Below are 15315 nucleotides of genomic sequence, written 5' to 3'. Positions count from 1 at the left end.
CTCATATGCTAAGTTTGCACGATACTCGCATTACATATTAACACGCTGTTGTGATTAATGTATCCCAGAGGTGCTGTGAAGCTAAGAGAAACAGCACAATGTATTTTGTTATGAATGAGATTGTGTGTATGTGTGCACATGGGTATGTGCATGTGTGCGTTGTGTGAGTCTACAGGGCTTGGCAGGTAACATGCAGTTTTGGCAACCCAACCTTGGAAGAAAAAAACGAGTGGGACAACAGGATAATGTACAACGGATGTCTTCTTCTCATTGAGTGAATATAAAGGAACGTGGATGAGAGACATTGGAGGCTGAGGTGGAATACTCCTGGCCATTTTCTCGTGCTTCCCGCAGCCATTCCTAATGGTCTGCAAAATGTGTTCTTACTGAACACAAATATTTATGTGTTCACACCCACCAAATGAATCGTGATAACCTCCTTCTTTATGAGACAATTGCTGGATGTGCCACTGCTATTAGAAGGTCAATACAGATGCCTGGGAGGTGTTCCTTGCCAATATTAATGACACACTGGACACATTTATCACGGATGTGTTCATCAGCGTTACTGTTACTGTTGGCATGCACTGCACACATGCAAGTGCCATCAAACGGCTGGGCAATCAAGCAGCAAGCTCACCACACTCACGGCTGAGATAATAAACATAAAGGTTCGACAAGTTGATTCACACCTCTGACTTTTTGCACGGCGTTGCCCAAGTGTGTGGTCACCGGTCGCAAGTGGGCATTCATACCCAAGCAAAATCATTCAACAAAGGTCATAAAGGGTGCTGTAATTTGACAACTGACTCAAATCATCTGCTCTGCAAATGAATCTCCAAAGATGAGCTCTGCACATCCTGATAACTAAAATGGAGGTATTTCAGTGGATCTATCCAGCCGAAATATATATAAAAAAGGTGAAGTCGTCATTGTAGGGCTATTTCATGTGTTCAGGTTGTAACGCCACATGTTGTTTGGGATGATGTCCTGCATGATGTCTGGCATGATGTCCCATCAAGTGAAGAAAAACTTCGGATATCGTACCGCACAAAACACGATACAACACAAAAACACATCGGAGAAATATACAGCACAACTGCCAAAACTAAGGCAGTAGTACTTCATTGCAGGTATTTCAATGGAGTTACGGACACAAACGAACTAGCCAGTGCTCTCCCACCAATACTCACTCCTCTTACTCCTTCCCCTTCACCCCTGACCATCCACTTCCATCACTTGTTCTAACTTGTATCAGGCCTAGGGGCTCAGATAACTGTAATAAGGTTGTTAGCTTCAGTCTGCCCCGTGGTTCCCACCCTGAAATGCATTTCAACCTTTCTAATAAAATGCGATGTCATATAAATCATGCGCAGTTTTTCATCAACAAGTCCCAAATCCCAGAGCTAATAATGAATATTGAATATCCTTGTTAATAAAATATATCTAGAAGGGTGTTATTTAATGGATGCTATAATTATGACCACGTGAAACGAAGGTGTGGGAAGAGATAGAGTTGTATGTATATTTAACTTCTTTCATACCGTATGTAGCCAACTGTGCTAATCGGAGGTGCGGTTGAAAGAAAACTAAACACGAAAAGCAGTTCTAAAAAAATACGTTTCAATCTAGATTTAAAAGTGCATAGCTCCAGTGACTATCTAATATCGGAAGAGTGTTCCAGACGGCCGCAGAAGCGCATCTGAGAGCGCGTGATATAGTGACCATCTTTGTTCGATGGTTAGCCAAAAGCCGCTGTGAGAATGACTAGAGTTTGTGTGATGGTTTATGCTCCTTGACGAGATCAGCAAGGTATCGGTGGTTCATTTGTGGCAATAACTTTGTGAGATGTGCCCATCGCTCACCGCCTGGCAGATGCGCAAGTCCACGGGCTTGAGGTCGTTACGAACGCACTCTAGGGCACGTGCCCGGCTGCTCTGGCCACACACCGCAGGGCCGCCCAGCACACACGACCCCCATCCTGCATTGTGAGCAATGCACAGAGAGCGTGCATGCCACAAGAGAGCACACACACATATATAACAGCACAGTACGCTCTTTTCTTGACCAGGTGACAGCTCTTTGGGATCCGTGAGCTTTACAGTAGAACCCCTTTTAACGACTGTAATTGGTTCCACAAAATCGGTCGTTAAGTGATTTGGTCAATAAGCGAGTATAGGAAATAAATGTTAAAGGCTTAATTCGTTCTGATAGCATCGAAAGTTACCCTTTTTCACCCAAAAACAATACTTTATAATATTGAAATAATGGGAATTAATACATAAAGATACTAACAACATTATAAGAAAATACTATTAAAATAAATATCGTTAATCAATGCATTCATTAAAATGTAATGTACCTACAACAGCCCATCGCTAACAGGGGAATGGTTAGTAAGCAAATACATTGGGCTCTATGGAGGCCCATCGTTAAGTGATCAGTCGTTAACAGGGGTGGTCGTTAAGAGGGGTTGTCCTGTATTTTTAAATGACACCAGGATGACTATAGAGTTACACCGCATATGATTTTAGCATCTGGTCAGATAGAGTTTTAATTGTATCACATTTTAAGCCAATTTTCACCTTTTGTTTTACGGTTATGTGTGCTTGATCACTGTGTTACATGATGTCTCCTCCATACCAATTGATGGGAATAGCTGTTCCTGTACAGCGTCTAGAGTTCCTCCTAGTATTAGGATTCTATACAAATCTAATTACTCATATAGTTGTTAAGGGTAAAATTAGATTTTTCTATGGTTTTACGTCACTTTATACTTTGAGATTTGGGTTGAAAACGTGAGCACAAAGGCTTAATGGAATATGCCATGCCAAACCATGTTATATTAATTTGACTTTACAACACACATTATAGTTTGGTAATTCCCTTTAGAAATTAGAGTGGGTGCAGGAAATGAACTGCAGACTCTAAGTGGCAACAGGACTGAGTATCCGGCCTTAGCAATTTTACAAAACACTTGAGCACATAAAAACAACATTTAAAAAGCGAAATATTCTTGGATCAACACTGCACACACCTCAACCCTATAGTCCAATTTGTCCATACAACCATTAGGAAAACAATGGAAACGGAAATCAGAGGACACAACACAAAAGTGACTGACGATGTTACAATATATAATGGGAGCATATAAGCAGCAACATTTAAATGCATGATTAGTAATATAAATATGAGATCTCTTTTACCAGTGGCAAAATATAGTAGTAGGTTTTTACCCTTTTAAACTGGTACAAAACTGACACCTTTATTCAAGGCATCATGTTTGCAATAACCACAACACAAGTAGTCAAAAAAGCTAACAAAAAGAAGCAACTCTGATAATGATAATAATATGCACTGTCCTTGAATGGGGACTAGGCTCTTCAAGGACAGTGCATATTATTATCATTATCAGAGTTGCTTCTTTTTGTTTGCTTTTTTGACTACATGTGTTGTGGTTATTGCAAACATGATGCCTTGAATAAAGGTGTCAGTTTTGTACCAGTTTAAAAGGGTAAAAACCTACTACTAGTAAAATACAAATTGTGGCCCTTGAGGGATCAATATTGAACAATAATGCATGCTATGGAAGGATTATTACGCAGATTTCTAAAGCATAAAAATTACAAATCATATACTAATAGGGTTTTTCCCATTTTTTCTGGCAACAAAACTGACACCTATTGCAAGGAATCATGCTTACATTAACCACAATACTCGCAGTCAAATGTAAACAAAAAAACAATACTCTGATAATTTATGCATTGTCTTTGAAACGGATTGGTCCACACCAGAGACAGCTTTCTTTAGAGTCTAGTCTCATATGGTGTTCGACCAGATGACGCCAAAAGGCGCACAGTTCAAAGACAACGCACTACCAGAGTAATGAGAGCTCGGGGTGAGCAGCTACATCATGGGACCTCCTTTGCCAGTACCAAAATATACTAATAGGGTTTTTCCCCTTTTTTCTGGCAACAAAACTGACACCTTTTGCAAGGAATCATGCTTACATTAACCACAATGCTTGCAGTCAAATGCAAACAAAAAACAATACTCTGATAATTTATGCATTGTCTTTGAAACTGATTGGTCCACACCAGAGACAGCTTTCTTTAGAGCCTAGTCTCATATGGTGTTCGACCAGATGACGCCAAAAGGCGCACAGTTCAAAGACAATGCACTACCAGAGTAATGAGAGCTCGGGGTGAGCAGCTACATGAGGTCCTATGATGTAGCTGCTCACCCCGAGCTCTCATTACTCTGGTAGTGCGTTGTCTTTTAACTGTGCGCCTTTTGGCGTCATCTGGTCGAACACCATATGAGACTAGGCTCTAAAGAAAGCTGTCTCTGGTGTGGACCAATCAGTTTCAAAGACAATGCATAAATTATCAGAGTATTGTTTTTTGTTTGCATTTGACTGCAAGTATTGTGGTTAATGTAAGTGTAATGCGGGCGTAAGCGACCTTCCGGATGTGACGTCACGGGGGGTGGAGTCATGTGACGTGGGGGGAAGGTTCGGGTCCTTAAGCGGGTAAACCGGAAGGGGAAGTCAGTCGGGGTGTGAGCGGAAAAGGGTGAGGCCACGCGGGCGAGTGTGGAGAGGGGGGGGCGCCGACGGCCATCGGGAGCCAACCCCGAAGATAAGAGGAAGCTGCGGAGTGGTGTGCAGCTGCAGAGGAGACAGCCAGAAGGGCTGCGTGTTAGAGGCAGCGGTGTGGCTGCCAGGAGGAGCTGCGGAGAGAGAGAGAGAGAGGGCTGCATGTTAGAGGCAGCGGTGTGGCTGCCAGGAGGAGCTGCGGAGAGAGAGAGAGACAGCAAGAGGCTGTCAGAGCTGCGGAGGGAGAGGAGTTGCAGCGAGTACAGCCAAGGGGGGCTGTGTGAGAGAAACAGCAGCGGAGCTGCTGTTGTGGATCGGGCCGACATTGGAGTCAGCACCGTGGAGAAGCTACAGAGTAAAGACAGCCGTGTGGGTGTACAGCACGAACCGAATAAAGGACACTGAGCCAGACATCGTGGTCCAGTCGTTTATTACACTGGTGTCGGAAGTGCAACGGCATGTCGAAACAAGTGAGGAAGAAAGTTAATCCGGCGCCTGCATCGGCTTCTTCGTCCGACGACGACGAACTCCCTCCAACCACGGATCCTGTTGGGGTGGTGGAGGAGAGCCCGGCTGAGGCGACCACGGGAACGGGAGTGGAGGATGTTGGCGCGGTGGCGGGTCCGTCGACATCATCGGACGCGGATCAACGATGGCAAGCGATGGCGGTACAACTGGAGGCACTTAAGGACGTCCTGGCGCATCTATGCCATCTCGTCGCGCCAGGGACGATGGATGATGCAAGTGGTGCTCCGCGGGCCGCCACGTTGCCTGTCCTGCCGCCGCCATTGCCCACGCGGCAAGAGGCCGCCATTTTGCGCGCTCCGTGGCGCCAAACCGCCATCTTGGCCACGCCGCGGGCCGACGCCATTTTGAATTTGCCATCACAACCACCACCATTGGAAGACGGCGGGAAGAGGAGTCGGAGTCGCCACCTTACAACGGTTAAAGAATTTTCTGTCGGTGGGGACTGGAGCGCGTTCGCCTGCCGTTTCTTGGCGGCGGTACGCACAGCAAGATGGACCGATGCGGAGGCTTTGGAGGTGTTGCCGACTCTCCTGGACGACGAATCTGTCCGATTCTTCCGTTCCATAACGACCGATAAGAAGGCAACTTTATGTGGTGTTTTTCAAGAAATGGCCGATGCTTATGAGCCACCAGATGATGCGCATCGGCGATTCGCTCAACGACAACGAGCACCAGAGGAGTCGCCCGTGGCGTTCAGGGGTGCGGTGCTGGAGCTGGCCATGGCAGCTTATCCTGAGACGCCACAGGACCTGCTCGAGCCTCTCATATTAGGGAAAATGTTGGAGCTGTCTCGGGATCTAGGGATCCCCATGCCTGTGTGTGGGCATGAGAAGCTAACTTCCCGGACGGCTGCTAAGTGTCTCGATGCGCAATTCAACCTCCGTCGCTGGAAACAAGTGACGGCGTGGACGGGGGGGCCCGTCAAAGAAGGGGATGCGCTGGGATGGAATCCTGCGCAGGCTGTCTATGTTCCGGATGACCGGGGCCCTCAACAACTGACGGCCGCCTCCGCTCCATGGACGGGACGCGGCGGGCCGAGACCGCGCGCGGCGCTACCAGAACGGGGCCGTCAGGAGGCGAGGCCTGCGCTTCGCCGCAACGAGGCCGAATGTTTCCGCTGCGGGCGTAGGGGCCACTACGCCAGAGACTGCTGGGCCCGCTTCCCGGCTCCGCCGCAGCAGGAGGCCTCGGCACCGGTCAAGTCGGCTAAAGATCCTCCGAAACAGGCATGTCGGCACGCACCAGACACTCGGCAAGGCTTTACACCTCACCCATCACCGTCGTTGCGCCATCCTAACGTTGTGGTTAAAGCATGCCCTTCGACGGGGCCTTGTCGCTCGGTCACGCAATGGCGCAAGTTGGCACGGAGAGTCGTCGCGGCCGCTACGGGCTCGTCCACCGTACCGGGGTCTATACAAGGGGTGGACGTACGCATTTTGGTCGACTCCGGCGCGTCTGCGACTATTATTTCGGATGTCATTTTTCATCTGTTGGGCATCCCGCCGGGGGCTGTGCGTCCGGTTTATGGGTCGTGCGTCGCTGCCAACGGGGGTAGCATGGGTATCGTGGGTCAGGTGGATGCTAAGATATCTATTGGGGATGTGTCGGCCTCGGGTGTTGTGTTGATATCGAGATCTTTGGCGGTTCCTTGTTTGTTAGGCACCGATTTTTTGGCTAAGATGCCCATTTTGATCAAAATCAATGAGAATTGTATTGAACTGCCGGGGGGCCGTCAAATCTCGTTTCTGCCGTCGCCCTGGGGGCGACCTGCTTCGGCCGTACAAGTGCAGGCGCTGTCCGTCGCATCTTTGGACATCCCACCTGGTACACAGATGCTTATACCCTTGCGGTATCGGAAGCCCCTGCCTGATCGGCTAGGAGCAGTAGGGGTCTTGTTGTCACCGTCCGCCGCGATAACAACCGGGTTGGCGTTAGTGGGGGCACAGACCATCGTCCGACCGGATCAATTACCGTTTTTACAGGTGCTTAATGCGGGGGGAGAAAACGTCCGTGTCCCGGCCGGTACGGTTGTGGCACATGCCACTACGGCGTTTGCGACCCATGATTGTCCACATAGCCGGGGAGTTGTTGCTGGGGTTTCCGAGCCAAGGAGTTCGGATGATCGTTGGGTTGCTCATTTATGTGACGAAAATTCTTCCCTGTCCATGGAGCAACGTGGTGCGCTGCGTAAATTGTTGTTGACATATTCCGATGTGTTCAGCTCCGATGATTTGGATTTGGGCCGCACTTCGTTGCTTTACCATCACATTGAGACAGGCGATGCTGCCCCTATTCGATTAAATTCGCATCGGATGAGTCCTGCGGAGCGAGAACACGTACGGGGGGCAGTGGAAGACATGTTGGCTGCGGACATTATATCGCCATCTAACAGCCCATGGGGCGCTCCAGTCGTCTTGGTTAAGAAGAAGGATGGCAAATTGCGATTTTGTGTTGATTTCCGCAAATTGAATAAGATATCGGTGGCAGATGCGTACCCCCTGCCGCGTATGGATGACTCCCTCGACGCATTGTCGGGGGCTAAGTTCTTTTCCACACTGGACCTCTCTTCGGGATTTTGGCAGCTTCCCCTTGACGAGTCCTCACGGGAGAAAACCGCATTCCGTACGCCGCAGGGGTTATTTCAATTCAACTGTCTCCCGATGGGATTGAATGCGGCCCCTGCTACATTTCAAAGATTGATGGAGCTCGTTTTGACGGGGTTGCAGTGGGAGACATGTCTTATATATTTGGACGATATCATTGTCTTCAGCCGCACATTTGATGAACATTTGACGCGGCTGGAGACAGTGTTCACGAGGATGCGTTCTGCCAAATTGAAATTCAAACCAAAGAAATGTCACCTACTGCAACGGTCCGTCCGCTATTTGGGGCACATTGTGAGCGCTGAGGGAGTGTCCACGGATCCGGAAAAGACGGCGTGCGTCCGGGATTGGCCGACTCCGGCCACCGTGGGGGATGTTCGGCGGTTTTTGGGATTTGCCTCGTATTACCGAAGATTTGTGCCGGGTTTTGCGACGATTGCGAGGCCCTTGCATCTCCTTACGGGTAAAGGACGGAAGTTTGTTTGGGGACAGCCGGAGGAGGCGGCTTTTCGGAGTCTGCGTGATCTATTGGCCACGGCCCCAACATTGGATTATCCCGATTTCGATCACCCATTCATTCTTGATACGGACGCGAGTGACACAGGTATTGGGGCGGTGTTATCACAGTCTAAAAGGGGTGTAGAGCGTGTCGTGGCGTATGGTAGCCGAGTCTTGTCTCCTGCGGAAACCCGCTACTGTGTCACTCGCAGAGAACTATTGGCGGTTGTTTTTTTCCTACGGCAATTTCGACCATACCTCTACGGTCGTTCTTTTATTGTGCGTACGGATCATGCGGCCTTGCAATATGCCCTTAAAATTGACCAGCCATCCGGACAGTTGGCACGTTGGTTGGACACGCTACAGGAATTTTTCTTCCAAATTCAACATCGGAAGGGAGTGCGCCATGCGAACGCTGACGCACTTTCCAGATTACCGCGGCGCGCCCCTTGTAAATGTGAGTCGGGGACGCATAGGTGTTCGCCGATTCCAAACCCCCCTCAGCCGCTTACGTTGGCCGTCGAGAAGTCGGACACTCCGATGGAACCGGGACCGGCTGACGGGGTTTTGAATCTGCCGCAGTCTGTCTGGATCCGGGAACAGATGATGGATGAGTCATTGGTGTCCTTGCGGAAGCGGTCTGCTAAGGACAATGGGAGTCCGAGTACGGCTGTGGGGCCGCAAACCGCTCTCCGAGATGGTCTGCTTATGTGGCGGGAGGGGTTCCAGGAACGTTGGCGCCTGGTGGTACCAACGTCCTTGCGATTCGAGTTGATTAGAACCCTCCATTGTGACACTCTCTTACATTTAGGGGTGCAGAAGACCTTGTTGACGTTGCAACGTCATTATTTTTGGCACGGCATGGCGACAGATGTCGTAGGGCACGTGCGCGCGTGCCCTGCGTGTGCACGACGTAAGCCGCCGAAACATCCTTACGTGCCGCCTCTCCAGTCGATTCAGGTGTCTCGAGTCAATGAATTGGTGGCACTGGACATATTGGGACCTTTTCCACCATCGGCGAGGGGTAATAAATATTTGCTGGTAGGGGTTGAGTACCTCTCCCGTTGGCCGATGGCCTGGCCGTTGCCCGATCAGTCGGCCGCGGCCATTACCGACGCCTTTTTGTTTGGGTATATTATGGATAAGGGGGCGCCTGAGAGACTCCTCACGGACCAGGGCAGGAATTTCTCTTCTAAATTGTTGGCGGAAGTGTGTGCGGGCCTTGGGACTAAGAAAGTACGGACATCCCCATACCATCCGCAGACGGATGGTATGGTTGAACGGCTGAACAGGACATTGTCTGCCATGCTTTGCCATACCGTGAGTGAACAACAATCAGATTGGGATCTGCACATCCCCGGGGTGCTTTCGGCGTACAGGATGACGCCTCATGCGGCTACAGGATATTCGCCGTTTTACCTTATGTATGGTCGGGAAAACGTGCCGCCGGTGGATGTGCAATTGGGAACTGGGGTGAAGGGACCTCGTAAACCACTTCCTGAATACATTCAGGACACGGTTCGCCGAGTCACGGAGGCGCGGGAGAATGCCCGCGTGGCTACGGCCAAAGCCCAGGCCCGGAACGAGCGATATGCGCGACGGTCTGAGGGGGAGTGCCCTTGGAAGGTTGGGGACCTAGCCTGGCTTCATTGTCCACAGGTACGTCCGGGGACCTCGCCGAAATTGCACAAACCCTGGCATGGTCCCGTACGCCTCATTGCGGTTCCCAACCCACAGTCAGCACGCGTCCAGATTGGGTCTCGTCGCTGGGTTGTGCATACGTCGCGCTTGAAACCATATGTTGCTCCCTTACATGATGCGTCATCCCCCAATGTTGCCTTGCCGGGGTCTGTTGCTGCTGACTCTCCCCTGCCTGCGTCCATTGATCTTGCTAGAGAGCCTGTCGTACCTGTTCCAGACAGGCCGGCCGTGACATTGCGGGGGACGAGGGGCCCTGCTCGGAGGACGCCTGCCGGGTCTGCGGGACCTTCGAGCCCTGCAGCCCTTCCGACCCAGCTGCGGGCACGGTCACAGGACAAGCCCAAGACTAACTCTTTAGGGACACGGGACGGCGATGGACTTCCAGCTGCGACAGGGGGATTACCCCCTGTCATTCCTCGACTTTCATCGCGTTCCCGTTCTGCGAGTGGGCCGCCGACCGTCCGGGACGGGCCGGCGACCCGCACACGTTCCAAATCGCTTACGTTTCGTTGATTGTTGTTGTCTTGTTATTTTTTCTTACAGTTGTATTTATTGCATGCTTTTTGTACGTTCGTTGATGTTAATTGCGTTGTTGTTGTTGTTCTTGCTGTTACATTGTATGCTTAGTGTCCTTTAGGGGGGGAAGCTCGGTTCGCCGCATTACGATTTGCTATTGGTCAGCCGAGGTCGGCTGGGATTTTTCTACGGGGGAGGGTGGTGTAATGCGGGCGTAAGCGACCTTCCGGATGTGACGTCACGGGGGGTGGAGTCATGTGACGTGGGGGGAAGGTTCGGGTCCTTAAGCGGGTAAACCGGAAGGGGAAGTCAGTCGGGGTGTGAGCGGAAAAGGGTGAGGCCACGCGGGCGAGTGTGGAGAGGGGGGGGCGCCGACGGCCATCGGGAGCCAACCCCGAAGATAAGAGGAAGCTGCGGAGTGGTGTGCAGCTGCAGAGGAGACAGCCAGAAGGGCTGCGTGTTAGAGGCAGCGGTGTGGCTGCCAGGAGGAGCTGCGGAGAGAGAGAGAGAGAGGGCTGCATGTTAGAGGCAGCGGTGTGGCTGCCAGGAGGAGCTGCGGAGAGAGAGAGAGACAGCAAGAGGCTGTCAGAGCTGCGGAGGGAGAGGAGTTGCAGCGAGTACAGCCAAGGGGGGCTGTGTGAGAGAAACAGCAGCGGAGCTGCTGTTGTGGATCGGGCCGACATTGGAGTCAGCACCGTGGAGAAGCTACAGAGTAAAGACAGCCGTGTGGGTGTACAGCACGAACCGAATAAAGGACACTGAGCCAGACATCGTGGTCCAGTCGTTTATTACATAAGCATGATTCCTTGCAAAAGGTGTCAGTTTTGTTGCCAGAAAAAAAAAGGGGAAAAACCCTATTAGTATATTTTGGTACTGGCAAAGGAGGTCCCATGATGAAGATACAAATCATATACTTCAGGGGAAAAATATTGTTTAGACAACGAGGAAACTCCAGATGTCAAACTTGAAGAAGTAACTACCACCCTTAAGTGTGAAAATATCGAAAGCTCCCAAACAGATAAAATAATTATGAACACCATCAAAGAAATTGGACCATCTTTTAAAATATGATAGGCTAAACAAAATTTGACTGATAAATTAAAACGATCATTAGTGGAGTGATGCCTCAACCATTATTCTCTTCAAAAAGGAAAAATATACTGATTTGAAACAGATAGATCAATAAGCCTCCTATCACAAGCCTATACATTATTCACGGAGATCATCGGGAACCAAATAAAGGATAAGGTATAGGCCAATCAACCAGCAAGCTGGATTTTGTAATATTTTCTTCCATTGACCACATATATACTATCAATTAGATCTTAGAAAAGATAAACAAATACCAAATATAATTATGCCTGGCTTTTGTAAATTATGAAAAAGGCACTTAATGCAGGAAAAAGTGATGCAATTTTCACAAACTAAGCAAGATGAAGATGATAAGTAAGATGATATAGAAATGGCCAAAGTCATCTATAATAAATGAAAAGTTACAATGAGGTTGCATGAATAAGCACCAAAATACAAATCCAATGAAGAGTGAGACAAGGAGACACTCTCTCACAATGGTTATTCACAGCCGAATAAAAAAATATCGTCCAAAAATTAGACTGGAGTAATAAAGACATAAACATGAATAAAGAAATGATTAACAATGTCAGATTTTTTTCATGACATAGTCGTTATAATGGCCAATGGAAATTAATTGTGGGAAGGGATTGAAGACGAACTTAACAAATATAATTGCAAAATTAGACAACTCAAAAACACAACTTGGAAAACCAATAATAATATTCATAGCTAGAACAATTATTTTCGGTAGGATCTGAATAAAAATGATTAAATAAAGAGGTAAATGAGAGCACAATATTTTTGTTAATTGTTTTTAGTGAGAAGCAAAATACCAGTGCTTGAAGTTTTCAGTCAGTGCATATTACCTCCCTATGATATATGTATTACAAAGTTCAGCACGTGCACGCAATGTATTTATAATGGGCTAGCATAAAGGAGTTATTTAACTCGACAAGCAGAATGTGCTACTAAAGTTGTAATGCACACGCTTAAAATGTCCCTTCTCAAAACATTTGACGAGCGTTGCGTCTGAAAGTGTGTTTCCCTGCTACGTTTAAAGGAAGAATAAAGCATTTTTTTTTGGGAAAATGTTGGCAGAGCGGTGCAGTGGCTACACAACGGCAGATGGCAGCAATCCAAAAAGGGACGATAGTAATTACCAATCCCATCGACAAGTGTCCCTTCAGGAGTCTAAGAAATCTGATGTTTTGATCAACGAAAGCTGTCTAAAAATCTTACCAAAAACAAATCCTCGATTTAAGACTTCAAACATTCTTGAACAAGCACATGAACAGTCGATTTGTCAATCCACTTCTGGATGAGGGCCTCATCACACCGTGCAGTGAGGGTCATGCCGGCTGGTGAAGGTCGGGCAGCAGTACAGAACATTTAAATTTGAAGCACTGCTCACTATTGGCCACAGCACCTTTTACACCTGTTACATGCATGGTGGTCACGCATCCAAGCACTACCCAGGCTCAACTCTACTTTGCTTCCAAGGTCTGACAGGTTTGGGTGCATTCTAAGTGATTTGGTCATCGGTGTTATTTTTACGTGTATTGCTTATGAACACGAAACACAAAAATTGTTTGCATGGCAGTCAGCTATAAAAAAAAAAACAGCAGCAAACAGCATAAAGCACAGTTGTGGGCATAAGCAAACCGATACGCACACGCAACCATGAGTGCACACATACACACGCACCGGTCGCATTGTAGTGATAGTAGAAGCAGGAGTGCTGTGGGGTGCATGGCTCTGACTCGGTGTCATCGGGGCACATCTCTCCATCTGCTGGCATTCGCTGTATGAACCGCGAGCGGATCCGCACAGTATCAACCTCGCACGGCTGCACACAAAAACAAAGGCACAGATCTCTCGTTTAACCATACAGACAGCTGGGGCAGGTTCTGTTAGTAAGCACCTATTTAGGCCAGGAGTGGTGCAAGACATAGTTGGTGTGGCCATCACCACACCCAGTGCTCGTGTTTGCACAATGTGACACATACCCATGGAAAGGGCACAATATAAATCTTAAATAGAATAGAATATTCATGTATGACTGTTGACATAAGGGATAACAACCAGCTAGGTCAGGTTTCGATAATAACGTGCCATTGATTTCATCCATAGTTGGGTTCATCGAACAGTTGTGCGAACCATGGTTCAACCACTCCATATACACAACCGCCGTTCGCCACTAAGTGGCGGTTACGTCACTACGGCACTTATACCAGGCTAGATGCACCTTGATGCCATATGATAATTTTGAAGCCTCGCTGGCAGGTCATGGGACAGACCCAGGTGTTATGGGTTGACTGAGTGAAATGACTTGCACCACCTGTACTCCCCACTGTGCCACCTCATTGCATTATATGTGCTTGTTGTTGTGAGCATCACTCCTCTGTCTTCTATTGTTGTTGGAGTGCAAAATCCCTCCAATATCCCAGTAGCATTCTTCACAAGCTTCCTCCACACAGGCTGATCTTGACACTGCTAGCAACAGCCATATGCCGTCCAATAAGCTCCACAACTTTCTGTACCTCATCAGTCCATCTCTTCTCTAGCCCGTGCCACAAAGTTTAGCCCCCCTCTTTCCAGCCAAACAAAAGCTGATTGGGGATGCGGTAGCAAGGCATGCAGGCAAGATGCCCCAGACAATGCAGCCTCGCCTGCCAGAGGAGCTCACTGATGGGACTGTGTCAAGATCTTTCAAGGATATGTGACCTCCACACACAATCCAGTCTGGTTAAACCCAGGATGGATCATAGGCAGGCTTGCCTGAAGGTTTCTACCAGTGCAGATATCAATTTAAAGGGCTCCACGTTTCATAGGCAAAGATAAATGAGGGTATAATTGTGTTCGAGAAGACACAAAAGTTTCGTATGGAGTGATAGGCCAGGTAGTATCTACGTTACACAGCTTATTTGGAGTGACACCTCCACTGCCAAACTGAAGCACACTGCCCAGGTATGGAAACTTTTATAACCTCTCCACAACTGCTTTATCACTCATGAGAATTGTAATGTTTTCAAATAGGAATCACAAATCAGACATTACATAATCTCCACTAAATATTTCCATGTATATGCCCAATATAGTAAAATTAACGTACATGTTCAATTACTTGGACAATGAGCAACCGTAACATGCGAGTGCACGAGCACATATGGGGCTGTTACTGCAGTGTGAATCCTATTACCCACAAACAAATAGCAACGACTTCACACTTACATGTAGTGGGAAACACATTCCTGCAGAGGGAGCTGGTAGGAACGTTGGGTTGCTCGGTCAATGGCCAGGGTCAACGGCGGCGTGGTGTATTCCGCAAATATGGCCGACTGTGAGGGCGGGCACAAGCTGGCGTGAGTAGGTTAAACGTACGGGGTGACCAGCCCCTCCCCACCCAGCCCCTCCTCACCCTCCCCTCCCCACCCAGCCCCACCCTCCCCACCCAGCCCCTCCCCACCCAGCCCCTCCCTCACCACCCAGCCCCTCCCTGCATGACGGACGGACGGACACAATAATCCACTGTTGGCTGGTGTAACCAGGAGGTTCCTACCAGTAATATAGTCCTGATTAATATCACGTCACTGTTGATATGCAGTCAGAAATCAAAGTATTCCATTAAAACAGTGCTGAAGGCAAACCCATGAGCTCAGCATATGTATTAAATATACATTACACAAGACAATGCACATGGCAGAATGGGCCTTATCGTAATTGCAATTTTAATTACGTATTTTTTTAGATTTTGAGTATTTAATATAACTGCTTTTTATTGTCTGGGGCAATTACGCT

At 48.4% G+C, this 15315-nt stretch overlaps 1 protein-coding gene across 6 annotated transcripts in view; it reads right to left on the bottom strand.

Annotated features, from left to right (window-relative positions):
- Positions 1 to 15315, bottom strand: part of LOC144933004 (thrombospondin type-1 domain-containing protein 7A-like) — a 576967-nt gene that overhangs the window by 53102 nt on the left and 508550 nt on the right. For all 6 annotated transcript variants that reach the window (XM_078857465.1, XM_078857438.1, XM_078857456.1 and 3 more), the window contains 2 exons: positions 13222 to 13363; positions 1866 to 1981 (listed from right to left, as the gene is read on the bottom strand). In XM_078857465.1, the coding sequence (XP_078713591.1) occupies positions 1866 to 1981; positions 13222 to 13363 (258 nt within the window). The remainder of the gene's footprint in view (positions 1 to 1865; positions 1982 to 13221; positions 13364 to 15315) is intronic.

The sequence above is a fragment of the Lampetra fluviatilis genome, chromosome 1, assembly GCF_964198595.1.
Source record: "Lampetra fluviatilis chromosome 1, kcLamFluv1.1, whole genome shotgun sequence".
Taxonomy (NCBI): domain Eukaryota; kingdom Metazoa; phylum Chordata; class Hyperoartia; order Petromyzontiformes; family Petromyzontidae; genus Lampetra; species Lampetra fluviatilis.
This window is presented reverse-complemented; position numbering and strand designations above follow the sequence as displayed.